Source organism: Oncorhynchus mykiss, chromosome 29, assembly GCF_057628025.1.
Source record: "Oncorhynchus mykiss isolate SJ-2025 chromosome 29, ASM5762802v1, whole genome shotgun sequence".
Classification (NCBI taxonomy): domain Eukaryota; kingdom Metazoa; phylum Chordata; class Actinopteri; order Salmoniformes; family Salmonidae; genus Oncorhynchus; species Oncorhynchus mykiss.
In genome coordinates, this window is record NC_143050.1 from 27077759 (window position 1) to 27105000 (window position 27242).

Sequence of the window (27242 nt, forward strand, 5' to 3'; positions counted from 1 at the left end):
TGGCAGCACCAGACATGCTGGCCGCTGCTGATTTGCACACGTTTGGTCAAGTGAACGTCATGATTCATGCTTTACTGTACGACGCTGATAGGTTAGGTGTCAATGTGTCAAGTCCCAATTACGTGAAATGCCGGTGTCATACATAGAAATGTAGTTGGTGCATTGAATTGACAGTCATTTGGGGGTCATTTTCCAATTTCAGTACCACTGTAATCTAAATTGTACTACATTACAGTAAACCCAAGCCTAATACTTGTGCAAGGGAAGTAGTGAACTAAAACCAGTGCCATATAGTGAATTGTATAACATGATGATGGTAGGCAAAAGCCAAATGATCTGTCTGTGTGTATAAAAAAAAGGTAATCAAAGTTAGTTGTTACATCAGGTAAATTGTACATAAGGATCTGTGCTATCTGGAATCCTTGGGACGTTAGGGTCAGGCAAGGGTGAAAGTAGATGTAATTTATTTCCTGTATAGAATCTCATATGAGACCACCCCCTCCCCCCATACCCGTTAACTAGAATAGTGTAAATAAGGGGTCGGAAATAGTTTTTTTTTTGCCTTGGGCCAATTATTTTCTCAACGTTCGGTAACGGTAGGGGTTAGGATGTGCGGTGGTTGTGACGTCCCAAGGATCCCAATTAGCACGGACCCTGTTCTAAAAGATTTGTCTTCCTTTTCTACCGCATTAACCAATCAGCTGACTGTTTGCAGAGGCGGGGTAATCGCCGATAGCGGCGTTCCATTAGATAGCACAGCCACAAACTCAGAATTGGCCAAATCGTAAAAATGAATGAAACATTTTGTAAAATTTTATTTAAGATGAGGCATAAGGTAGTGTGGTAAGTTTAGAGTTAAAAAAATAGTTAGGTTTAAAATCACATTTTAAGCAGATAAATTGTAGAAATAGGCTAGGTTTAAGACTTTGTAGCTGTGGTAACTAGTGACGACCCTGATATCGTCAATTTGTTGTGCTCACCACTTGTGTAAACAACCGTTACAATCTGTTTAACAGTAGCTGCCTATCTTCTGTTAAATTGCAACGAAACCGTTTATCAGGTGACATACAGTTTACGTTATCTTTATCAGCATACGACGGCACAGCTAGCCAGCTCACCAATGATTTCTAGGCTAGTTTTGTGTACTTTTGATAACCGTAGACCATATCCTTTTTTATGATCGTGGTAGCGCTACGTTCATCCACGAGCGCCTTTGTATGTCAAGTGAGTAAGGGGCTTTGGTCAACTGATGTCCACTCGTTATTCTGTGAGGGTTCGATCACTGGGAAAAGGATACAACTTGCATCAACAAGGTATTCTAAAAGTAAAGTGTCAGCCTATTTCTGATGTCAATGTCATTGTTAGTAACTAAATGAGCTAACATTACACAACAGTGTACATTGCCCTGTTTCTAGACGTCCTATCTAAACTGTTTGTTAAGAAAATGTTTGAGAAGTCTTGTAGTGTTAAATCCTGGGGGTATCGTATCATGCCTCAAACCATACAGTAGCAGTCAAAAGTTTGGTCGCACCTCCTCATTCAAGGGCTTTTCTATATGTGTGCTATATTCTACATTGAATAATAGTCAAGACATCAAAACTATGAAATAACACATATGGAATCATGTAACCAAAAAAGTGTTAAACAAATCAAAATATATTTTATATTTGAGATCCTTCAAAGTAGCCACCCTTTGCCTTGACAGCTTAAAAAATATATATGTATTTCACCTTTATTTAACCAGGTAGGCTAGTTGAGAACAAGTTCTCATTTACAACCACGACCTGGCCAGGATAAAGCAAAGCAGTGCGACACAAACAACAAAACAGAGTTACACATGGAATAAACAAACATACAGTCAATAACACAATAGGGGGGGGAAAGTATATATACAGTGTGTGCAAATGAGGTAAGACAGGTCGTGGTTGTAAATGAGAACTTAAGGCAATACATAGGCCATAGTGGCAAAATAATTACAATTTAGCAATTAAACACTGGAGTGATAGATGTGCAGAAGATTAATGTGCAAGTAGAGATACTGGGGTGCAAAGGAGCAAAAATAAATAACAGTATTGGGATGAGGTAGTTGGGCTATTTACATATGGGCTATGTACAGGTGCAGTGATCTGTGAGCTGCTCTGACAGCTGGTGCTTAAGGTTAGTGAGGGAGATAAGGCAGCCAAAGTAGGAATAGGCTTTGGGGGTGACCAGTGAAATATACCTGCTGGAGCGCGTGCTACGGGTGGGTTCTGCTATAGTGATCAGTGAGCTGTCTGGGTTGGCCAATCCTGTCTGGGTTGGCACCCCCCCCCCTCCCCTCCCCTTGGGTTGTGCCGTGGCGGAGGTCTTTGTGGGCTATACTCAGCCTTGTCTCAGGATGGTAAGTTGGTGGTTGAAGATATCCCTCTAGTGGTGTGGGGGCTGTGCTTTGGCAGAGTGGGTGGGGTTATATCCTTCCTGTTTGGCCCTGTCCGGGCGTGTCCTCGGATGGGGCCACAGTGTCTCCTGACCCATCCTGTCTCAGCCTCCAGTATTTATGCTGCAGTAGTTTATGTGTCGGGGGGCTAGGGTCAGTTTGTTATATCTGGAGTACTTCTCCTGTCCAATTCGGTGTCCTGTGTGAATCTAAGTGTGCGTTCTCTAATTCTCTCCTTCTCTCTTTCTTTCTCTCTCTATTATTCGACCATGCTGGTCATTTATGAACATTTGAACATCTTGGCCATGTTCTGTTATAATCTCCACCCGGCACAGCCAGAAGAGGACTGGCCATCCCACATATGCTCTCTCTAATTCTCTCTTTCTTTCTCTCTCTCGAAGGATCTGAGCCCTAGGACCATGCCCCAGGAATACCTGACATGATGACTCCTTGCTGTCCCCAGTCCACCTGACTGTGCTGCTGCTCCAGTTTAAACTGTTCTGCCTTATTATTATTCGACCATGCTGGTCATTTATGAACATTTGAACATCTTGGCCATGTTCTGTTATGATCTCCACCCGGCACAGCCAGAAGAGGACTGGCCACCCCACATAGCCTGGTTCCTCTCTAGGTTTCTTCCTAGGTTTTGGCCTTTCTAGGGAGTTTTTCCTAGCCACCGTGCTTCTACACCTGCATTGCTTGCTGTTTGGGGTTTTAGGCTGGGTTTCTGTACAGCACTTTGAGATATCAGCTGATGTACGAAGGGCTATATACAGTGCCTTGCGAAAGTATTCGGCCCCCTTGAACTTTGCGACCATTTGCCACATTTCAGGCTTCAAACATAAAGATATAAAACTGTATTTTTTGTGAAGAATCAACAACAAGTGGGACACAATCATGAAGTGGAACGACATTTATTGGATATTTCAAACTTCTTTAACAATTCAAAAACTGAAAAATTGGGCGTGCAAAATTATTCAGCCCCCTTAAGTTAATACTTTGTAGCGCCACCTTTTGCTGCGATTACAACTGTAAGCCACTTGGGGTATGTCTCTATCAGTTTTGCACATCGAGAGACTGACATTTTTTCCCATTCCTCCTTGCAAAACAGCTCGAGCTCAGTGAGGTTGGATGGAGAGCATTTGTGAACAGCAGTTTTCAGTTCTTTCCACAGATTCTCGATTGGATTCAGGTCTGGACTTTGACTTGGCCATTCTAACACCTGGATATGTTTATTTTTGAACCATTCCATTGTAGATTTTGCTTTATGTTTTGGATCATTGTCTTGTTGGAAGACAAATCTCTGTCCCAGTCTCAGGTCTTTTGCAGACTCCATCAGGTTTTCTTCCAGAATGGTCCTGTATTTGGCTCCATCCATCTTCCCATCAATTTTAACCATCTTCCCTGTCCCTGCTGAAGAAAAGCAGGCCCAAACCATGATGCTGCCACCACCTTGTTTGACAGTGGGGATGGTGTGTTCAGCTGTGTTGCTTTTACGCCAAACATAACGTTTTGCATTGTTGCCAAAAAGTTCAATTTTGGTTTCATCTGACCAGAGCACCTTCTTCCACATGTTTGGTGTGTCTCCCAGGTGGCTTGTGGCAAACTTTAAACAACACTTTTTATGGATATCTTTAAGAAATGGCTTTCTTCTTGCCACTCTTCCATAAAGGCCAGATTTGTGCAATATACGGCTGATTGTTGTCCTATGGACAGAGTCTCCCACCTCAGCTGTAGATCTCTGCAGTTCATCCAGAGTGATCATGGGCCTCTTGGCTGCATCTCTGATCAGTCTTCTCCTTGTATGAGCTGAAAGTTTAGAGGGACGGCCAGGTCTTGGTAGATTTGCAGTGGTCTGATACTCCTTCCATTTCAATATTATCGCTTGCACAGTGCTCCTTGGGATGTTTAAAGCTTGGGAAATCTTTTTGTATCCAAATCCGGCTTTAAACTTCTTCACAACAGTATCTCGGACCTGCCTGGTGTGTTCCTTGTTCTTTATGATGCTCTCTGCGCTTTTAACGGACCTCTGAGACTATCACAGTGCAGGTGCATTTATACGGAGACTTGATTACACACAGGTGGATTGTATTTATCATCATTAGTCATTTAGGTCAACATTGGATCATTCAGAGATCCTCACTGAACTTCTGGAGAGAGTTTGCTGCACTGAAAGTAAAGGGGCTGAATAATTTTGCACGCACAATCTTTAAGTTTTTAATTTGTTAAAAAAGTTTGAAATATCCAATAAATGTCGTTCCACTTCATGATTGTGTCCCACTTGTTGTTGATTCTTCACAAAAAAATACAGTTTTATATCTTTATGTTTGAAGCCTGAAATGTGGCAAAAGGTCGCAAAGTTCAAGGGGGCCGAATACTTTCGCAAGGCACTGTAAATAAATTTGATTTGATAAGGCGGGGCTTTACCTAGCAAAGAGTTTTAGATGACAGCTTTGCACACTCTTGGCATTATCTCAACCAGCTTCATGAGGTAGTCACCTGGAATGCATTTCAATTAACAGGTGTGCCTTGTTAATTTGTGGAATTTATTTCCTTCTTAATGCGTTTGAGCCAATCAGTTGTGTTGTGACAAGGTAGGGGTGGTATACAGAAGATAGCTCTATTTGGTAAAAGACCAAGTGCATATTATGGCAAGAACAGCTCAAATAATACAAGAGAAACGACAGTCCATCATTACTTTAAGACATGAATATCAGTCAATACGGAACATTTCAAGAGCTTTGAATTTTTCTTCAAGTGCAGTTGCAAAAACCATCAAGCGCTATGATGAATCTGGCTCTCATGAGGACCGCCATAGGAAAGGAAGACCCAGAGTTACCTCTGCTGCAGAGGATAAGGTCATTAGAGTTAACTGGACCTCAGATTGCAGCCCAAATAAATGCTTCACAGAATTCTAATAACAAACACATCTCAACATTAACTGTTCAGGGGAGACTGAGTGAATCAGGCCAAATTGCTGCAAAGAAACCACTACTAAAGGACACCAATAAGAAGAAGAGACTTGCTGGGGCCAAGAAACACGAGCAATGGACATTAGACTGGTGGAAATCTGTCCTTTGGTCTGATGAGTCCAAATTTGAGATTTTTGGTTTCAACCACCGTGTCTTAGTGAGACGCAGAGTAGGTGAACGGATGATCTCCGCATGTGGTTCCCACTGTGAAGTGTGGAGGAGGAGTTGAAACCAACTCGGCAGCGTAGCCTAGTGGTTAGAGCGTTGGACTAGTAACCAAAAGGTTGCAAGATTGAATTCCCAAGCTGACAAGGTACAAGATCTGTCGTTCTGCCCCTGAACAAGGCAGGGGCTGTTCCTAGGCCATCATTGAAAACAACAATTCTCTCAATTCTTAACTGACTTGCTTAGTTAAATAAAGGTAAATAAAAATGGTGTGGGGATGCATTGCTGATGACACTGTCAGTGATTTATTTAGAATTCAAGGCACACTTAAACAGCATGGCTACCACAGCATTCTGAAGCGATATGCCATCCCATCTGGTTTGGGCTTAGTGGGACTATCATTTGTTTTTCAACAGGACAATGACCCAACACACCTCCAGGCTGTATAAGGGCTATTTGACCAATAAGGAGAGTGATGGAGTGCTGCATCAGATGACCAGGCCTCCACAATCACTCAGCCCAATTGAGATGATTTGGGATGAGTTGGACCGCAGAGTGAAGAAAAAGCAGCCAACAAGTGCTCAGCATATGTGGAAACTCCTTCAAGGCTGCTAGAAAAGCATTCCAGGTGAAGCTGGTTGAGAGGATGGGCTATCTTCTGTATACCACCCCTACCTTGTCACAACACAACTGATTGGCTCAAACGCAGTAAGAAGGAAAGATATTTCAGAAATTAACTTTTAATAAGGCACACCTGTTAATTGAAATGCATTCCAGGTGAGACTACCTTATGATGCTGGCTGAGAGAATTCCAAGAGTGTGCAAAGCTGTCATCAAGGAAAGGATGGCTACTTTGAAGAATCTCTAATATAAAATATATTTTGGTTTGTTTAACATTTGTTTGGGTTACTACATGATTCCATATGTTATTTCATAGTTTTGATGTCTTCACTATTATTCTACAATGTAGAAAATAGTAAAGGTAAAGAAAAACCCTTGAATGAGTAGGTGTGTCCAAACCTTTGACTGCTATCATTATGAATGTTTTTACCTGTAACCAGTAACAACTTGTCTTTCATGTCCTCGCCTCATTCCCACTGTGTCAGCTGACAGAAGGCCTGACCGAGAATCCTCTATTCTGCAAGCTCCTGGTAACGCTGTTACAGCATGTGGACCGCCTCAGCCTTACTGTTACACTGAAGAGAGAGCTGGAAAAGGTATTACACACAAACAACTTATCATCTTCATGTGCTCAAAACTTTGCTCTCTCAAGCCTGATTGTAAGAATTAACCGATTACTGTAAAGTACATGTCTCAGGACCGCATTTAAAGATTCTGGTGCATCCAAGAGTATTAATTTGTCCCTCTCATAATAATACAATTGTGGTTCTACTTTAAGCAATGACATTGTTGTTGTGTTATTACACTACTAGAGTTGTTGTTGCTATTTAAGACCATGTTATGGACTTGGACTACTCTGTGTGTGGGTGCGTGTTGTGTGAATCGCTTTAAATGACTGAGATTATGTTGTTTTAATCCAGGCTGAGAGGGACCTGCAGACAGAGGCTTAATGGGCTGTGTTCAGAGAGCCTGTACAGGCTACTGCAGGAGATGATCCAGGAGCACTGTGTCAGAAAGCATCACTCCACTGTGCCTCCAGAGGACGACACTGTACAATACAGAACAGTACTCATTGCTCATTGCTGAATGGACTCTACTATACATAACTCTAGACTGCTCTATTCTTGTTGTGTGTCTGGCAGAGCAACACACAGTACACTTAGTACCATAATCCCTCTTTAAGGTTACACCTATTAATGCACAAATAATGTATATAGGCCTAGATACAAGTAGATCATTGGTGAAGTAGTTTGACCACCCAAGTGAATTTGATTTCCAAAAGGTTACTTTTTGTTTACATTGATCCTCCAAAGTACTGTATAATGTTAGAATAAACCTAAATCTTGTTTCCCCCTGGCAGTTTTATGAGACTGTGGAGCAGTGTCTGGTGGTGGCCCAGTGTGTCAGGTAGTTGGACCCTAGTGACACCACCAGCCAGGACCAACCTCCTGTCCTAGGACTGAGTGTCCAACAGGTGCTGTAGCTGATGCCACAAGAGGAGGTAGGTACACTTTGTCCGTGAGGCTGATACTTAAAGCATGAGTTATTTTTATAACCAATTTTTTTAAAAATATATTAAAATGGTATGTTATAGACAGACACCTTTTGTGTGATTTCACATGTTTTTGAGAAACTTACCCCAAACAGCTAATCCTTTTCTCATCGTCGTTGTGTAGTAAGGGGGGCCCGGAAAAAAAAAGAACCAAGGCTCCAAAAACACCCAGATAGGTAATTTTAGAAACAGCGAAGCTCTCAGTGTTGTGATGCAGGTCTTTAGATGTTGTATACATGAAATTGTGTCATTCTGAACTTTATCCGCAATGTTATATAAATCACAAAAGGTGTCTGGACCCTTGAATAACATGCTATTTACATAAACATTGTGATTTGGTTGGAAAAAATGAAACTTCTTCTTTAAGATCCATTAGCACAAGTTATACTGGCAGGTGCAGCGTGTGTTTAAAAATAAAGAAATGTAAAAAATCCAGCAATTTTCAAATAATTCCCACGCACCGGCAACAACTAATCAAATCAAAGTTTATCGCTTGCCCAGGATGCAACAGGTGTAAAAATACAGTGAAACGCTATAAACTCTTCCTCTGCAATGCAGTGACAAGCCTGTTGTCTTATTTCCGAGTGCTTTTCCTATTTATGTACAGTATCACACTCACACTGCTCTTCTAGAGCTCTGGTAACCCCTAGTCTTGGATTTCTTGGACTTGTTCATGTTTAGCTAAACAGGATATGTGGAAAATGAAACAAACTGCCCAGAGAATTAGAAAAGCATCTCTGGGAGACGTGTTTCCAGTCCTACTATCAGCCTGAATGGGGTAAAGAGACACCAGACTTTTACCAAAACGTAGATATGTAGCATAAATACGATTTTACATATGACAGTATGTGTGTGTCTTGCTATGTAATGGACACCAAATGTATTTACCAATGTGGCAGTATCTGGCTTTATGGTATAGCCGCTCACCTGCATGTGTGTGAATGGTGAAACATACCACTCCTCTTCTTTCTTGGACAGAGGGTGAGAGTGAAAGGCTGAAGAACATGAAGCTGTCTCGCTTGTCTGCCCTTCTGGAAAGCGAAAGGAAAAGAGCAGAGAGTCTGAAGGGGAATAGCCGTGAGTGCCGCCCTGCTGCAAAAGCAGACTCCCTGCTACCTCTCTGTAAGAGACTCTCAACACTTGGTTTGATGTATTCTTAGGTTTGTCTCACGTGTTGCGACCTTCACTCACGATCGACGTGTTTTCTCCAGGAGCTGTTAGGATGCATTCAGATTCTCCAGTCACTTATCCTTGACCACAGGCTAAAAGCCCAGAAATAACTTGACAGGAAACAGTTTGAGTACTTTGAGGCCAAATGTGAGATCATCATGCAGAAGATCAGGTGTGATTAGCCCCTCCTGTTTACATCTACTCTACACTGGGCTCCTTCAGATGCAGTTGACTGTTAATGAGTGTGAGAAATTGGTATTTCATGCATGTCCATCAGCAATGTTCCGTTTTCGTGTCTCTTTTACATTTCTTAAATATGTCTCTTCACAACAGAGGAGATATGTTGGAAATTCAGCTGGACACCAACACAGCAGACACAATGTCAGCCTATAGAATAACAAGGTGAGTCAAATGCTGCCCAGCAACTCAATGTCATTATCATATCAACCACTCTGGGGGCTCTCAACACCTACTCGTCATTCCCACTCATGTTGTTCTTTTTGACAGCTTTGTTCATCTACTATGCCTTTCCTTGCCTAAACATCAGATGGTTACCATGGTTACTACATGAATATCAGTCTGAAAGAAGTCGCTGTAAAAAATACTCATTATTCTTTACAAGGCAGAATATTAAATACAATTATATTTACACTTACTTTACCGGTTGTGCATGCTGTCGGTCCTTTTGGCGGTAGGTGGAGATAGGGTATCCACAGGAAAGCGTTGTTTACCAGACTTTTTGCGCCGCCAATAGGTTCTGTCACTTGTATTTTTAATCTGTTGACACATTGCACTTGATGACCGAAGCACATTTCCTGGCAATCAACTGTTAGTGTTTGTCATTTGTTTAGGCTCGCCAATATTGTGCAAGTCTTTGTCACGTGCAAATTGTAACAGGAATGAAAATGAAAACCGGAAATACAAACTATATACAGACATAGCCGTGGAAAGTAGTTTGGGGGTGCAGTGATTTATTAAATGTTTTATGCCATGGGGGGAAATATGAATTGCCCCCACTGAAGAAGTCTGTATCGATCCACTAATACAGGACTAGTAAAGGCCCAGTGCACTACTTTTGTTAAACTGTTTTAACTAAATGTATTTGAGTGTTTTCCAGCATTTGTAACTTGAGTCTGATAATTATCTGTACAAAAGTTAATCTGCTAATAAAAATACTTGCTTGATATATGTTTTCCAGTTTCTTTAAATACTTTGCAAATGCAACTTATTTCTATATGAAAACTGAAATGGTCTATTCAATCTTTTTCCATTTTAGCAGACGCTCTTATCCAGAGAAACTTACAGTAACGAGTGCATACATTTTTGTACTCGTCCGCCATGTGAATCGAACCCACATCCCTAACATTGAAACATTTCAAAGACTCCAGCCACCCTTCTCATGGACTGTTCTCTCTGCTACCGCATGGTAAACGGCAAGTCTAGGTCCAAAAGGCTTCTTAACAGCCTCTACCCCCTAGCCATAAGACTCCTGAACAGCTAATCAAAGGGCTACCCAGACCCCTCTTTTGCGCTGCTGCTACTCTCTATTTATTATCTATGCATAGGCACTTTAACTCTACCTACATGTACATATTACCTCAATTACCTCGACTAACCGGTGCCCCTGCACATTGACTCTGTACCGGTACCCCCTGTATATAGCCTCACTATTGTTATTTTACTGCTGCTGTTTAATTATTTGTTACTTTTATTTCTTACTTTTTTTTTTACTTAACACTTTTTTTCTTAACCAACAATACTTCAAGAAGTTTTAATGGCTTGTAAGTAAGCATTTCACTGTAAGCTCTACCTGTTGTATTCGGCGCATGTGACAAAAATATTTATCCTTTTTTGTTTTTGAACATTGCAAGTGCCATGCTCTACCAACTGAGCCACATCACCATAAACCACTTACTGTCTCAATGTACTCAATTATTGTATTGTGTATTGTTTTTCTTCATGGTGATGGAGACTACAGGTACAAACCTAGATGACCAGCTTCTGTACCATACAGTAATGCACATTTCATATTAAGTGGTTTGTAAGGATGGAAAATTAATAATGCACAAAGTGGTTTCCCATGTTATTTGATCAAGACAAATATTTAGTTTGATATGGATGTTTTGTCTGCCCATAACTTTGCACATTTTAATGTAAATGTTTGAGGACAGGGTTTTGTTGTTACTGGATGGATTCCATTAGAATGACCATTGCAGACGAAGGGACAGGGCAACAACTCTTACAATTCCAACTATTGAATCCTGCAAGATACTGTTCTTAATAATAAAGTGGAGATGCTGAAAAAAGTTTTTGCCCACATGACAGACATATATATATATATATATATATATATATATATATTGGTCTGCTAATACTAATAAAGGCCCTGTGCACTACTTTTGTGAAAAACGTTTTTATATATATATATATATATATATATATATATATATATATATATATATATATATATATATTATTTGTTTGCTTTTTATTTTATATTCAGATTTTTCAGGGGGTACTGCAGCACCTTCAGCATTCCTACTTCCAGCGGCTATGTATACAGACCAACATACTGAAGGTGGGGTTAATAACACTACTGGATATTTTGTTTCCCCATTCGTACCAGTAATAGGACCGACCACACAGACCACCAGAAAATATAATTTTATTCATCATTCTGGCTTGTAGAGGTCGTGAGAACTATCCTTGATCCAAACACGAATTTCTGCCCTGACATAGAATTCTATGCAATTCAATGTCGGGTCTTCAGGCTGCCTTTTCCAGGAGTTTTTAGATGGCCATGCTAGAACAGATTAAGTGGAAAAATAGAACAAATCAGAACTGATAAGAAAATGTATGCTATTAGTTCACAATTGAATTAATCAAATGTGTTTTGATTTGCCAGATAATTACACCTGCCTCTCCCCTCTCTCAATCAGTCCTTGTGTTTTCATTGAAGGAAGCTAGAAACAGAGCTGAAGACTGCCCAGTTAGAGAAGTCTGTGGAGTCCAAACTGTCATCCTTTGAGATATTTGTCAAGGGATTCGAGGCAGTAGCCGAGGAATATTCCAGACTGCATCAAGAGATTGACACCAAAAATTGGTCTCTGAAGGACTTCTCTCAGAACACGGGCTAACTGAGTTGGTGTCAGACAGTTCTGCCGCAGATCTCTGACACCTTTGATGACAAGCTAACTCCATAGTTATATTATTGTTTGTTTTTGTAATAAAATGCATGATTAGCCGGTGTTGTCTTGAATGTTGTTCATTCTGATAATAATCACCCTGATATGATACAACAAATTCTAAATTCAGACATCAAGTTAGCTGGCCTATTTGAAAAACCACGCCTGACACGAATTTTCCACGGTCAGAAGGGAGATTTTGCGCCTCTAGCGGGAAGATAGTTTCTTGCATCACCGACTGATCTCAAATTGATGACGTGGTGCGGTTCGTCGACCGGACGATAAGGATGGCCGACCAGAGCAGGCAAATCAAACTCGCCGCAGCCAAGAAAAAGGTAAACATATTAATTCCCACAACACAGGGAATATAACAAGTGTTTCATCCATTACTCTGTTCGAGTTGTCTGTAGTTTCATGTTTTCACGAACCCGTGTGATGTTGACATTCCACGTCCCCCGACCTTTCTGCAGTCGCCCATCCGAACTCTCGTCCCCCTGTGTGGCTTTCAGTGCGCACGAAATACCGAGGATTCGCTTGGGCCTCTAATCTTAGCTAGAACTATTATGTGGACGATTTATACAGGGCAGTGACTTAAAGTTTTGCTAATAATGCTGCTCGGCTAGGTATAAATCTGTGATTTGATCAACCCAAGTGGCAAGGTAGTTAGCGATATCTAGCTACAGTGCTGATGTTTGGCTAACGTTAGCCATAGCGATTTAGCTAGCTATCACGTTGTCATCTTGTACCGAAGCGACCGGCTAACTCAATATAATATAGAACGGGGTGTCCTATAAATAGGCTTGCTTATTGACACTTTTAACCTTAATGAACTAACTTACGATGAATGCTGCCTAGCTTATTATTGAGTCATGTTTGACAGGAAACGGTGATGTGTCAATTTGAAGAGTGACTGGTACTTTTGACAGCAGACGCCCCCTTCCCTGTCTGTGTGAGCTACCTGCTGTGTGTACCTAGAAAGACCTAGCTAGATAGCTAGCTACTTAGTTAATCAAATAAAGCACATGCTGTACCATTAACGTTACATGTTTAAAAACAAATACACTTGTGCATGAAAGTTCTTTCATTACACATTATAAAAACAACAATTACCTTCCTCAAACATCAGCTGTTGCAGCAATTGGTTATGCTATAAGATCTTGTTGGATTGTATTGGATCTTTCTAAATAGTCGTTCCATTGTCACCCACACCAATGATACCAACAGTACATATTGTAGATCTCTAGTCGAATCGTATGGGATAGTTCTGAACAGTCTCACAATTTTCAGCCACACCAAGGCTCCCTGTACTTCCTCTGCGGTTTGTAAGGAATGTCTGCTGATATAGTTAGCCTAGCAAAGGTGTGAGTTCCAGACCGTTGAGTGCTCTCATTGTCCGCTCCTCCTCTCTTATGCCGGCCAGCTGAAGGAGTTTCAGCAGAAGAGTTCTCCAGCCAGTGGAGGAGAAGGTGGACCAGGGGCCAAGAAGACGAGAAAGGTGAAGGGAGGGAGCCAGCCAGACACACCCTCAGCTGACCGACACTCTCCAGACAATGTAAGTCACCCAACTGCGTGTGTGTTATGACTTTGAGTACTCTTTCTGCACACTGCTTCCTTGCAATATTTCACTTGCTGATATTTGCATTCCAATAACAAAGTAAAATGTTGCAAGAAAGCAGTCTGATGATACTTCTCTGGAATCACATTGAACGTTCCAGTGCAGCTTCCGACTTTTACTGGATGTGTGATGGTCTCCCTTTGCAAGTTTACTGTCAGTGTTTGTCGTATGTCAGGTTATGGTATGTGAAACGCAGCTATGCTCCCGCGATGAAAGGATATGTCTTTGTCAGGTGAGAACAGACTATCGTGCTCTTGTCAATTTGTATTCCCGTCAGGACATTGCATCTTTACACACACACCCTTCTGTTTGATTAAGGATCAATATTATGTTGTGTGTTTAATTGTTGGCAATTGTTTCTTAGTAAAAGTGGTGTGGCAGTAGATGGTTGCTGTAATAATTCTGAGGTTCCTGGATCGTTTTTTGCATTCCTCCCTATCTATTGCCTTAGGCTTCCCTTGGGGAAAACAGTTTATCAGCCATCAGTATAGACTTAGCCTGTGCTCCCACCCAGACAGTCTCAATGACAGTCATTTGCTTGGAGGAACATTGTCACAGAATATTTTCTGTACCTCCCAGAAACAGATATGATTGTGATGAGTCGGTCACTAACATTGTCTGGCAGTGATGAACCAGGTTGTGGGCTTTTAAAGTCTCTATCTTTCAATGAATGCCCAATTCCAAATGGACCCCTAGCGTTATTCCAAAGCACTTCTTGAAAATGGGAAAGGAAAAGTAGCTATTAGCTTTGTGGTAGTAGCGCCACCCTCTGGTAGGCTAGCGAGGTTGAAGTTCCACCATATTGATTACACCTCATCACGTACAACAACAGGGGCTTAGCGGTAGATAGGGTTCTATGGGTGCTAGTCTCCCTTTTTACGTCACCTCTTGCTGTCTCTTTCTCCCTCCCTCACTTGCTCATTCACTGTCCCTCTCTCTTTCGCCCTTCCCCTCTCCTCTGCCGTAGATTCAGAGTATTCTGAAAGGTCTTAGTCAGACCAATGGATTAACTATGCCTGCCTATGGCAAAAGCCAGGTGAGCCTCTCTCCTTCCTTCCTTCTCTCCCCCTCTCTCTTGGGCTATCGTTCTTCCCTGCTGTCTTTTTCCCTTTTGTTATTTTACACCTGTCTCTTTCCTTCTGCTTCACTCTCTCTTGTATCTGTCCCACTCCCTCCCTACTGTTTCTCTATCCCACCCCTTCTGTTGTTTTTGCTCCTCTTCTCTCCCGCACGCTATTCCTTATGGTCACTGGTTGCTCATAAGTCATTTTTGCGACAGTGAGAGAAGTGCTTGGTATTTATTTTGCCATTGTTGACTTACTAAGATTCTACCAGTATTAAGCCTAGCTAAATGCTGGGTCAGTCCATCTGGGCGTGAGGTTTATAACTTCCGGACCTGATGTTTGCTTTATTTACCACACTGGCATGTCTCCATCAGTGAAAACAAGATGTGTGCATGCGTGATTGTCCGTCCACATGTTGTGATAGTGGTCTCTGACACTACCTTGTTTTCTAGGATATGATGTGTGTGTGCTGTGTATGTTTCCAAGTTGCTGTAACCACGCACTCTCTGGATGAGCACTGAAAAGTAATGGCTGTGTGTGTGTTGCTGCCTCAGACCCACGTCCATGGGGAGGTGAGGGGGTCCCCAGTTACCCAGCTACTGGAGGACCCAAACGGAGAGGCCGGCCGCGGCTCTCCTGTGTCTAACCCTGCTAGCTCTGCTACTAACCCTGAGTGTGCCAGCCAATCCCACAACACTGACCTGCAGCAGGTGTGTCCCTCCGTCAGTCTTCTCTCTCGGTCTCGGTGTCTCAGTCTCGGTGTCTCTCTCTCTCTGGTCTCGGTGTCTCTCTCTCTCTCGATATGTGTCTCTCTCTCGCTCTCTCTCTCTCTCTCGCTCTCTCTCTCTCTCTCGTTGTGTGTCTGTCTCTCTCGGTCTCTCTCAATGTGTCTTTCTCTTGGTGTCTCTCTGTCGGTCTCTCTCTCTCTGTCGGTGTCTCTCTCTCTCTCTCTCGGTGGGTCTCTCTCTCTCTCTCTCTCGGTGGGTCTCTCTCTCTCTCTCTCTCGGTGGGTCTCTCTCTCTCTCTCTCTCGGTGGGTCTCTCTCTCTCTCTCTCTCGGTGGGTCTCTCTCTCTCTCTCTCTCGGTGGGTCTCTCTCTCTCTCTCTCGGTGGGTCTCTCTCTCTCTCTCTCGGTGGGTCTCTCTCTCTCTCTCTCGGTGGGTCTCTCTCTCTCTCTCTCTCGGTGGGTCTCTCTCTCTCGGTGGGTCTCTCTCTCTCGGTGGGTCTCTCTCTCTCGGTGGGTCTCTCTCTCTCTCTCGGTGGGTCTCTCTCTCTCTCTCTCGGTGGGTCTCTCTCTCTCTCTCTCGGTGGGTCTCTCTCTCTCTCTCTCTCGGTGGGTCTCTCTCTCTCTCTCTCTCGGTGGGTCTCTCTCTCTCTCTCTCTCTCGGTGGGTCTCTCTCTCTCTCTCGGTGGGTCTCTCTCTCGGTGGGTCTCTCTCTCGGTGGGTCTCTCTCTCGGTGGGTCTCTCTCTCGGTGGGTCTCTCTCTCTCTCTCGGTGGGTCTCTCTCTCTCTCTCGGTGGGTCTCTCTCTCTCTCTCGGTGGGTCTCTCTCTCTCTCTCGGTGGGTCTCTCTCTCTCTCTCGGTGGGTCTCTCTCTCTCTCGGTTGGTCTCTCTCTCTCGGTGGGTCTCTCGCTCTCTCTCTCTCGGTGGGTCTCTCGCTCTCTCTCTCTCGGTGGGTCTCTCGCTCTCTCTCTCTCTCGGTGGGTCTCTCTCTCTCTCTCTCTCGGTGGGTCTCTCTCTCTCTCTCGGTGGGTCTCTCTCTCTCTCTCGGTGGGTCTCTCTCTCTCTCTCGGTGGGTCTCTCTCTCTCTCTCGGTGGGTCTCTCTCTCTCTCTCGGTGGGTCTCTCTCTCTCTCTCGGTGGGTCTCTCTCTCTCTCTCGGTGGGTCTCTCTCTCTCTCGGTGGGTCTCTCTCTCTCTCGGTGGGTCTCTCTCTCTCTCGGTGGGTCTCTCTCTCTCTCTCGGTGGGTCTCTCTCTCTCTCTCGGTGGGTCTCTCTCTCTCTCTCGGTGGGTCTCTCTCTCTCTCTCGGTGGGTCTCTCTCTCTCTCTCGGTTGGTCTCTCTCTCTCTCGGTTGGTCTCTCTCTCTCGGTGGGTCTCTCTCTCTCTCTCTCTCTCTCTCTCTCTCTCGGTGGGTCTCTCAATGTGTGTCTCTCTCGGTGTGTCTCTCTCGGTGTGTCTCTCTCTCTCTCGGTGTGTCTCTCTCTCGCTCTCTCTCTCTCTCTCTCTCTCTGTTTCTCCTGCTCGGTGTGTGTCTCTCTCTCGGTGTGTCTCTCTCTCTCTGGGTCTCTCGGTGTCTCTCTCTCTCGGTCGGTATCTCTCGCTCTCTGTGTGTCTTTCTCTCTCTCTCTCGGTGGCTTTCGGTGGGTCTCTCTCGGATAGGCCTAGCTTACGTTTAATGTATTCACCTCCCTCAGTTTCACTCACAGCTATTTCCTCTCTTTCTTTCTCTCCTTCTCTCTGCCGCAGAACTGCCCCCATGACGGTAATGAAAACCATGCGGATGAGAATAGGTTGGTCACCTCATCATCCATTGCACACCCACACACACAACCTCTCAATCCCTCTTCAGAATGAGTCTGCCCCCTGGTCCTCACTGCCCCTTCTCTACCCTTCACTGCCCTGCCCCCCTCGCCTGCAACTGTTGATCACACACAGAATTAGTAGCACAGTTATGATGGCTGGCAGTGCAATTTGTCACATATTGACTGGTGAGTTCGTTACCAAATAACACTGGGCTAATGTTGTGTTTGTTGTTGGTGTGTGTGTGTCACCAGACCCCTGTCGTCCACAGAGAGCCTGCGACAGCTCTCACAGCAGCTCAACGGTCTTCTCTCTGGGGTATGTACTTTATGGCCACAAAAAGGAGAAATGTGTCTTTTAAGATCTTCGACCCCTGAGATGTGCACATTGGATAAGTGCAAGCAGTTCACCCCTGTCCCAATGAGGATACACTCTCTTACTTGCTTTGTATATATGCTTGCTCCCAGTTTAGTGTGTTGCATAATCAAGAGTGTTATTTGTGATACTCTCATTGGCTTTGAAAAGCTTGCTTTATATTGGTTTGACTTGTACTGTTTTGTTTCTTTCCCGACCTATTCTAGTCATCCACCACCTATATAAATGGAGACAGTGCTCCCTCGCCAGCCAATGAAAAAGAACTGGAGGTAGGTGACACATCACAACACCACATGTTGCCCCCTCATCATGGACACGGTACACAGGGAAAAGCACTAAAATGCTATTCATTTGTCCTGATCAGACAGACCCAGTCCCACTTTCCCCGAAGGTGCCCTTGTGGCCCCAGGTTATGTAGAGGTATTCTGTCCTCCGTCCACTCCACACAGGCCCCTCTACTCTCTCTCACAATCCCTCCATTCTGGTTCTCTGTGCAGGTATGTGACTGGCCTCGGCCACACAGCTCACATGACCACTTCCTGTTCCTGCCCTGCGTCCTGTCTCGGGTTACACACACATGTACTCCACATAAGTGATACTCATGATTAGAACTGAGTTTGTGTTGCACGGCTGAGACGACAATGCAATCTGAAAGATCGTCGCAGTCAGAACAGAGCAAATGTATGAATTGCTGTCCAGGCCGCCCCACTGTACCTTGCCCAGGCCCTGCAAACATACAACGTTTAATGCATATATCTCATATCTCTCTTGCTCTTGTCTGATAGTCCTCAGATCTCACCTGTTAGATTGTCTTGTAGATTGATGGAGTCTATATAGAGAATGGAGATATAGAGAAATAATATTTTCAGGTGTCATCTTTCCAAAGCCTAGATCTGTGCTGACTATAGGTATTACCCTTCTCACTAGGATTTCAAAGTGTATGTTCTTATTGTGGTCATGCATGTTATGTGGACTTCTAGAGAAACTGGGGTGATGCGAACCCATTAGATCTCATTAGATTACACTCTCCAGTCTGACCGGGTATTGCTGAACTCTTCACTAGTTACCCATGAACCTGTCCTCACTGTGTATGACCTCTCTGAATACTAGTAGGATCAACAAGTACCTGCTGACATCTTTTTCTGTTTGTTATTCACATTATACATCCCTGAAGGAGAGGGAGAAGGTGTTATTTACTTTCCCTGAGGGAGAAGGTGTTATTTACACTGCATTGCGAAAGTATTCGGCCCCCTTGAACTTTGCGACCTTTTGCCACATTTCAGGCTTCAAACATAAAGATATAAAACTGTATTTTTTTGTGAAGAATCAACAACAAGTGGAACACGATCATGAAGTGGAATGACATTTATTGGATATTTCAAACTTTTTTAACAAATCAAAAACTGAAAAATTGGGCGTGCAAAATTATTCAGCCCCTTTACTTTCATTGCAGCAAACTCTCTCCAGAAGTTCAGTGAGGATCTCTGAATGATCCAATGTTGACCTAAATGACTAATGATGATAAATACAATCCACTGTGTGTAATCAAGTCTCCGTATAAATGCACCTGCACTGTGATAGTCTCAGAGGTCCGTTAAAAGCGCAGAGAGCATCATGAAGAACAAGGAACACACCAGGCAGGAGATACTGTTGTGAAGAAGTTTAAAGCCGGATTTGGATACAAAAAGATTTCCCAAGCTTTAAACATCCCAAGGAGCACTGTGCAAGCGATAATATTGAAATGGAAGGAGTATCAGACCACTGCAAATCTACCAAGACCTGGCCGTCCCTCTAAACTTTCAGCTCATACTAGGAGAAGACTGATCAGAGATGCAGCCAAGAGGCCCATGATCACTCTGCATGAACTGCAGAGATCTACAGCTGAGGTGGGAGACTCTGTCCATAGGACAACAATCAGTCGTATATTGCACAAATCTGGCCTTTATGGAAGAGTGGCAAGAAGAAAGACATTTCTTAAAGATATCCATGAAAAGTGTTGTTTAAAGTTTGCCACAAGCCACCTGGGAGACACACCAAACATGTGGAAGAAGGTGCTCTGGTCAGATGAAACCAAAATGGAACTTTTTGGCAACAATGCAAAACGTTATGTTTGGCGTAAAAGCAACACAGCTGAACACACCATCCCCACTGTCAAACATGGTGGTGGCAGCATCATGGTTTGGGCCTGCTTTTCTTCAGCTGGGACAGGGAAGATGGTTAAAATTGATGGGAAGATGGATGGAGCCAAATACAGGACCATTCTGGAAGAAAACCTGATGGAGTCTGCAAAAGACCTGAGACTGGGACGGATATTTGTCTTCCAACAAGACAATGATCCAAAACATAAAGCAAAATCTACAATGGAATGGTTCAAAAATAAACATATCCAGGTGTTAGAATGGCCAAGTCAAAGTCCAGACCTGAATCCAATCGAGAATCTGTGGAAAGAACTGAAAACTGCTGTTCACAAATGCTCTCCATCCAACCTCACTGAGCTCGAGCTGTTTTGCAAGGAGGAATGGGAAAAAATGTCAGTCTCTCGATGTGCAAAACTGATAGAGACATACCCCAAGCGACTTACAGCTGTAATCGCAGCAAAAGGTGGCGCTACAAAGTATTGACTTAAGGGCGCTGAATAATTTTGCACGCCCAATTTTTCAGTTTTTGAATTGTTAAAGAAGTTTGAAATATCCAATAAATGTCGTTCCACTTCATGATTGTGTCCCACTTCTTGTTGATTCTTCACAAAAAAATACAGTCTTATATCTTTATGTTTGAAGCCTGAAATGTGGCAAAAGGTCGCAAAGTTCAAGGGGGCCAAATACTTTCGCAAGGCACTGTACATTTCCCTGAGGGAGAAGGTGTTATTTACATTTCCCTGAGGGACAAGGTGTTATTTACATTTCCCTGAGGGACAAGGTGTTATTTACATTTCCCTGAGGGACAAGGTGTTATTTACATTTCCCTGAGGGACAAGGTGTTATTTACATTTCCCTGAGGGACAAGGTGTTATTTACATTTCCCTGAGGGACAAGGTGTTATTTACATTTCCCTGAGGGACAAGGTGTTATTTACATTTCCCTGAGGGACAAGGTGTTATTTACATTTCCCTGAGGGACAAGGTGTTATTTACATTTCCCTGAGGGACAAGGTGTTATTTACATTTCCCTGAGGGACAAGGTGTTATTTACATTTCCCTGAGGGACAAGGTGTTATTTACATTTCCCTGAGGGACAAGGTGTTATTTACATTTCCCTGATGGACAAGGTGTTATTTACATTTCCCTGAGGGACAAGGTGTTATTTACATTTCCCTGAGGGACAAGGTGTTATTTACATTTCCCTGAGGGACAAGGTGTTATTTACATTTACATTAATGAGTTACTGTTTGTATTTCTCCTCCCATCGCTGTTTTTTTTTTCCTTCAATTCTCCCTCCCTCCCTTCCCCTCTTTTTTTTCTTCTTTCGATGCATGCGTGCACGTCAGAGTCGAAACCAGGAGCTGGCAGCCGCACTGGACTCCAGCAACCTAACAAACAATCAGCTCAATACCAAGCTAGACCGGCTGGTAAGAGTGTGTGCTCGTGGGAGTTTGGCGTTCTGCCTTGTGTGGAAAATAACCCCTGACAGCCGCTATAGCAAGACTGACTGGCCACAGATTGAATAGCAAATGACATAGCACCCTGGCTAAACAGCAGCTGCGCTGAGTGGTAGCACAGTCGGCCAGTTGATCACTGTTTTGTTTATTCACCTCACAAATAATATCATTGCACTGCCCTGTTCCCATTGGTAACAGCCAAGCTTTTACATGCTCACCAAGATGGACACGCTGAATGAAATGAGGGAATGTTTAGGCCAACTGTATTGATATTTCTTCTGGAGCCATCTTGCTAACCGTTGCTAACCCCACTGGCTCGGCTAATACGCGGCTGTGCTTCTCTTGAGTGTGCGAGGGAGGTTCCGTGGTGCTCAACAGGGATTTAACTCTTGAAGAGTGAAAGGAGATGACATGGTGTTGGGTTAGATGGGTGACTTACTGGAGATGTTGGGGTGGTGAAGTCTGAGGTGGGGATGATGATGACGTCATGGATTTTTCCTCTGTCCTGTTTTGTCTGACAGACCGAGCACTCTCAGGCGCTCACAGATCAGCTGCAAAAGGTGAGCAGAATAAGGAAGACTCTCTCGTTCTCTCGTCTCCTCCTCAGTGGACAATGACGGGATGTTTTCTGTGTGCTTTCTTTGATCAGGAGCGAAGAGAGTTTGAACAGAAGTGTGTGAAGGAGCAAGGAGCAATGTGGGAACAGCTACAGGTACACACACACAGAATAAGGAACTTCTTCAAGGTTTTTCATTCCCTCAGAGCACTTTTCTGAATCCATTTGAAGACCTTTGAAAGCAATTGTCAAATGTTCACTCTGCAGTTCCAGATGTGTTCTTTGTATCTGCCTTTGGGGTCAGCGCACCATGCTGTTCCCTTTTTACCCAGGGATGCGTGCACTGAAACACTGAATACTGTCTCATCATTGCAAATGAAACAAAGCTTGATTTGTATCCAATATTTACAAATTGTATCATGCGAGGCGTCAATAACTGGTCTGTCTGTCTCTCGCCCTGTCTCTCTCTCGCCCTGTCTGTCTCTCGCCCTGTCTGTCTCTCGCCCTGTCTGTCTCTCGCCCTGTCTGTCTCTCGCCCTGTCTGTCTCTCGCCTTGTCTGTCTCTCTGTCCATCCTCTCCCCCAGGTCCACATTCAGACCATCGGCATCCTGGTGTCAGAGAAATCAGAGCTGCAGACCGCTCTGTCGTACACACAGCAGGCTGCCCGCCAGAAAACAGGTGTGTGTGTGTGTGGCCTGTGTTGAGAAAGAGAAGGCATTTCTGTGTTGATGTGTCTATGAATGTGAACGTGTTCAGTAATGTAACATATTGTGGTGTGTGTTCAGAGGAGATGAGAGAGAAAGAGATGGTGTTGATGTGTTTAATATGAATGGGTGAGAGTCTATTTGTGTTAGTGCTCATTAAGTGTGTGTGTGTGTTTCATTCAGGGGAGGCTGAGGAGCTGAGTAACCGTCTCCAGGCCACCAAACAGAGAGTCTCTGAGCTGGAGAGAACCCTGTCCTCGGTCTCCGCACAACAGAAACAGTTTGACAAGGTAACACACACACACAGAAACCGTTTGAGAAGGCAACCTACTGTAGTCACACACTGAAGACCGTTTGAGGAGGTAGTCTGCACACTAGACTGATATTGCTACATTTGAATGCTTTGACGATGACTATCGATTTGAGCTTTGCGGTAATGTCTAACAAATGATTGATGTTCTCTTGTATGTGCAGCATAACAAAGAGCTAGAGAAAGAGAGAGACAACCTGAGGCTAGAGGTGTACAGACTAAAGTAAGTCTTACCCTGAGTATGCTGACATTCTACTCAATGGCTGGCCTTTCCTTGTTTGATTTGTGGACTAGGTATGGAAAGGAATGTGGTGGAAACCTCGTCAGTTTGTGTGATTGTGATACATGGAGAGAGATGCCTGTCGTCTGAGGCGAGGTAAATCAGAGGCTCTTTGTGAGTGTGTGTGCACGTTCCTAGCTGACCCTCTGTCTCTGTGCAGTAGTGTGAGTGAGGAGGGGAGGCAGCAGAGTTCAGAGCTGTCAGAGCAGCTCAAGCTGAGGGTGAGTGAGAACAACGCTATGAGACTGGACCTGGATGAACTGCGTAAGAGACTGGAGATGACTGACGACATGCTGCAACAGGTAGGTACACACACACGGTCTCTCTCACTTAATCACATACACACACCATCATTTGTTCTGCAGTTGTTCAATTATTTATTTTTATTCCTAGTTTTCCAGTCAGTCAGGGCCTCCCAGTGCCAACCAGCAGATGCACTTACTACTGGAGGAGAAACTACAGATTGAGGCACACACTGCTCAGGTGTGTGTGTGTGTGTGTGTGTTAGGGTTGAATACTATCCCGGTATTTTATAAATGTTCCATCCCGAAAATAAATAACTTGTCCCGGTATTTCCCGCCAAAATCGGAAGTGTCATTCAAAAGCATTATAAAACGTTGGGCTCCCAAGTGGCGTAGCGGTGTAAGGCAATGCATCTCAGTGCTGGAGGCGTCACCGGTTCGAATCCAGGCTGTATCACAACCGGCTGTGATTGGGAGTCCCGTAGGGTGGCCACAATTGGCTCAGCGTCGTCCGGGTTTGGCCAGTGTAGGCCGTCATTGTAAATAATAATTTGTTCTTAACTGACTTGCCTAGTTAAATAAAGGTTAAATAAAAAAAAATCTATATAAATAGGCCTATGTGTTTATTTGATTAGAGCTTTGGTCATACATTAAAGACATTTAATGAGCCCAAGGTTAAAAAGCCCAAATGATTGATCCAATACATAGAGTGCATTTGGAAAGTATTTAGATCCCTTGACTTTTTCCACATTTTGTTACATTACAGCCTTATTCTAAATTTGATTAAATCGTTTTCCCACCCAATAAAACCCCATAAATGACAAAATTTTAGCAAATGTATATAATTTTGTCTTTATTTTTTTTATATCACATTTTACATTAGTATTCAGATAATTTACTCAGTACTTTGTTGAAGCACTTTTGGCAGCGATTACAGCCTCGAGTCTTCTTGGACATGACCCTACAAGATTGGAACACCTGTATTTGGGGAGTTTATCCCATTCCTTTCTGCAGATCCTCTCAAGCCGTCAGGTTGGATGGGGAGTGTTGCTGCACAGCTATTTTCAGATCTCTCCAGAGATGTTTGATCAGGTTTAAGTCCGGGCTCTGGCTGGTCCACTCAAGGACATTCAGAGACTTGTCTTGAAGCCACTTCTGTGTTGTCTTGGCTGTGTGCTTAGGGTCGTTGTCCTGTTGGAAGGTGAACCTTTGTCCCAGTCTGAGGTCCTGAGCGCTCTGGAGCAGGTTTTCATCAAGGATCTCTGTAAATTGCTCCGTTCATCTTTCCCTCAATCCTAACTATTCTCCCAGACCCTGCCACTGAGAGACATCCACACAGCATGATGCTGCCACCACCATGATTCACTGTAGGGATGTTACCAGGTTTCTTCCAGACGTGACGCTTGGCATTCAGGGCAAATAGTTCAATCTTGGTTTCATCAGACCAGAGAATCTTGTTTCTCATTGTCTGCGTTCTTTAGGTGCCATTTGGCAAACTCCAAGCGGGCTGTCATGTGCCTTTTACTGAGGAGTGGCTTCCGTCTGTCCGCTCTACCGTTTGGTGGAGTGCTGCAGAGATGGTTGTCCTTCTGGAAGTTTCTCCCATCTCCACTGAAGAACTCTGGACCTGCTCAGTTTGGCCAGGCTGTCAGCTCTAGGAAAAGTATTGGTGGTTCCAAACTTCTTCTATTTAAGAATGATGGAGTCCACTGTGGGGACCTTCAATGCTGCAGACATTTTATGGTACCCTTCCCCAGATATGTGCCTCGATTAAAATTCTGTCTCAGAGCTCTACAGACAATTCCTTTGACCTCATGGCTTGGTTTTTGCTCTGACATGCACTGTCAACTGTGGGACCTTATATAGACAGATGTGTGCCTTTCCAAATCATGTCCAACCAATTGAATTTACCACAGGTGGACTCCAAGTTGTAGAAACATTTTCAAGGATGATCAATGGAAACCGGATGCACCTGAGTCTCATAGGGAAGGGTCTGAATACTTATGTAAATAAGGTGTTTCTGTTTTTTATTTGTGATAAATGTGCAAAAAATGTCTAAACCTGTTTTCACTTGATGAGGATATATATTTATCTTTTTCATCTATTTTACAATAAGGTTGTAACGTAACAAAATATGGAAACTTTCAAGGGGTCTGAATACTTTCTGAATGCACTGTAGCTCTACATGCATTGTGATCTGCGCTCCATACTGAGATGGGCTGTCTGTCCCCACCCTGAGCGTTGATTATTCAGAGGACCCAGATTTAGAAATGGCATATAATTGAACAGTTTGAATTTCACGCATGCTGTTATTTATGATGTACCGGTCAATACACAAAGTTATTTATCCTGGGGAAAAGGGAGTGGTTGTGGCCGGTAAATCTCGGTAACCGGGTTCCCGCCATTCTACGTGTGTGTGTGTGCCTCTTTAAAGTTTTGACTGCCACGCCATTGTGTTAAAGATCTCTTTTGGTATTATCTGTAGTTAATGGAGTCGGTGGCCCAGCTGCAGACAGAGAGAGACCGCTACGCTGAGCAGATCCAGGAGGAGGGACAAGTATGGAAGGACAAGACGGAGCAGCTGCTCTCTCAGGTACGCTATGCTACCACCCCATTAGCACAGCCTATAGAGGCGGCACAGCCCTGGACGTAATGCTAGTCACTTTAAGGTTGAGTTGATTGACGTGTGTCCTGTGCAGGTGACACTAGTAGCAGAGGAGAGGGACAGGAGCATCAGCCAGATCCAGGAGCTTGAAGCCCATATCACAGATCTGAAGCACACTGCAGGTGAGACACACAGCTACCCTCCTCAGTTTGCACGTCAATGGTTCTCAAAAAATACCAGCTTACTGTGTTGAACTTCCCCATCCTGTCAATCATTCTCATTAAAAGATTTGCATTGCCGTAAGGACTCTCCTCTCCTCCCCAGCCCTTTTGTCTCAGGAGGGAGAGGCCCAGGCGGAGCCCCAGCCCTCAGGGCCCTCGGAGAGTGAATTGGCCCTCCAGGAGGCCCTCTGCTGCCTGCAGCAGGAGAGAGACTCGCTCAACTCACAGTTCCAAGCCCAGGTGATGACCACACACACACTGCCAGGCAATAATTATTATTATTAATAACACACACTGTGTGTGTCACACTCCTCAGTGAAGTTGCACTCTGAACACTGTCTCATCAAAGCATAGACTGATAAGATGAATTATGGGGTGGGTTGGTGCTGGTCTAGAATGAAATCCTGCACACCCTGTCCATCCCTGTTGTGTCTCACAACTGAGAACTCACTGTTCTCTGGCCTCCCTTCTCTTTATAGCTGCGTGATAACGAGCAGCTGAGTCGCATGTGCTCTGAGCAGGAGTCCCGTCTCTCGGAGCTGGAGCGTCATGCGGAGCGCGGAGCTGAGGATGCAGAGGACCGCAGGCGCATGCTGGAGGACGTGCAGAGTGACAAGGCCACCATCAGCCGCGCCCTGGCCCAGAACCGCACCCTTAAAGACCAACTAGCTGAGCTGCAGAACGGCTTCGTCAAACTGGTAAAGAGGGGTGGTGCCTTTTTTGCGCTCCTGTTTACTTATGTTAAGTCATCACTGATCTGCCAGGTTTTATTAGTGTTTAAACATGGAATATGTGGAAATGCAGTTATCAGTTATCCAGCCACATTCAGATCGGTGGCGACCTCATGAATGTGTTGAATGTCTCTGTGGTCCTAGACCAATGAGAACATGGAGCTGACCACTGCTCTGCAGTCAGAACATCACGTGAAGAAGGAGCTGGGACGCAGGATGGGACAACTACAGGAGGACCTGCACAATGTCAAGGAGCAGGTAGGGACACGCGGGCACACACATTTCATGGTGAACAGGTACAGGAACAGCATATAGACACTCGCACGTCTCTTCCAACCCT

The 27242-nt window shown here is 44.1% G+C and overlaps 1 protein-coding gene and 1 long non-coding RNA gene across 28 annotated transcripts in view; both read left to right on the forward strand.

Annotated features, from left to right (window-relative positions):
* Nucleotides 1-1172: 1172 nt before the first annotated feature.
* On the forward strand, nt 1173-10289 carry LOC110509343 (uncharacterized). 8 transcript variants are annotated; one of them, XR_016493309.1, is made up of 6 exons: nt 1173-1313; nt 6660-6770; nt 7095-7224; nt 7535-7675; nt 8705-8848; nt 8938-10080. It is a non-coding gene; the product is annotated as an uncharacterized LOC110509343 (long non-coding RNA). The 8 variants fall into 8 exon arrangements; XR_016493311.1 differs by lacking the exon at nt 1173-1313 and adding an exon at nt 10173-10289 and having other exon boundaries at nt 5558-6770; nt 7095-7239; nt 9230-9298; XR_016493312.1 differs by lacking the exon at nt 8938-10080 and having other exon boundaries at nt 7095-7239; nt 8705-8869.
* A 1541-nt stretch (nt 10290-11830) lies between these two features.
* The window catches only part of golga2 (golgin A2), a 26272-nt gene continuing 10860 nt past the window's right edge, over nt 11831-27242 (forward strand). For 2 of the 20 annotated variants that reach the window (XM_036967860.2, XM_036967861.2), the window contains exons 1-20: nt 12105-12416; nt 13502-13633; nt 14664-14732; nt 15315-15470; nt 17227-17270; nt 17535-17598; nt 17862-17924; nt 21142-21222; nt 21774-21812; nt 21902-21964; nt 22394-22487; nt 22697-22803; nt 22988-23046; nt 23264-23405; nt 23497-23586; nt 25831-25938; nt 26045-26132; nt 26275-26411; nt 26651-26869; nt 27047-27160. In XM_036967860.2, coding sequence (XP_036823755.2) covers nt 12369-12416; nt 13502-13633; nt 14664-14732; nt 15315-15470; nt 17227-17270; nt 17535-17598; nt 17862-17924; nt 21142-21222; nt 21774-21812; nt 21902-21964; nt 22394-22487; nt 22697-22803; nt 22988-23046; nt 23264-23405; nt 23497-23586; nt 25831-25938; nt 26045-26132; nt 26275-26411; nt 26651-26869; nt 27047-27160 — 1917 coding nt within the window. In that variant the 5' untranslated portion in view covers nt 12105-12368. Of the gene's footprint in view, nt 12417-13501; nt 13634-14663; nt 14733-15314; nt 15471-17226; nt 17271-17534; nt 17599-17861; nt 17925-21141; nt 21223-21773; nt 21813-21901; nt 21965-22393; nt 22488-22696; nt 22804-22987; nt 23047-23263; nt 23406-23496; nt 23587-25830; nt 25939-26044; nt 26133-26274; nt 26412-26650; nt 26870-27046; nt 27161-27242 lie in introns of all 20 variants that reach the window. The other 18 variants (XM_036967862.2, XM_090226892.1, XM_036967863.2 and 15 more) reach the window with 11 other exon arrangements.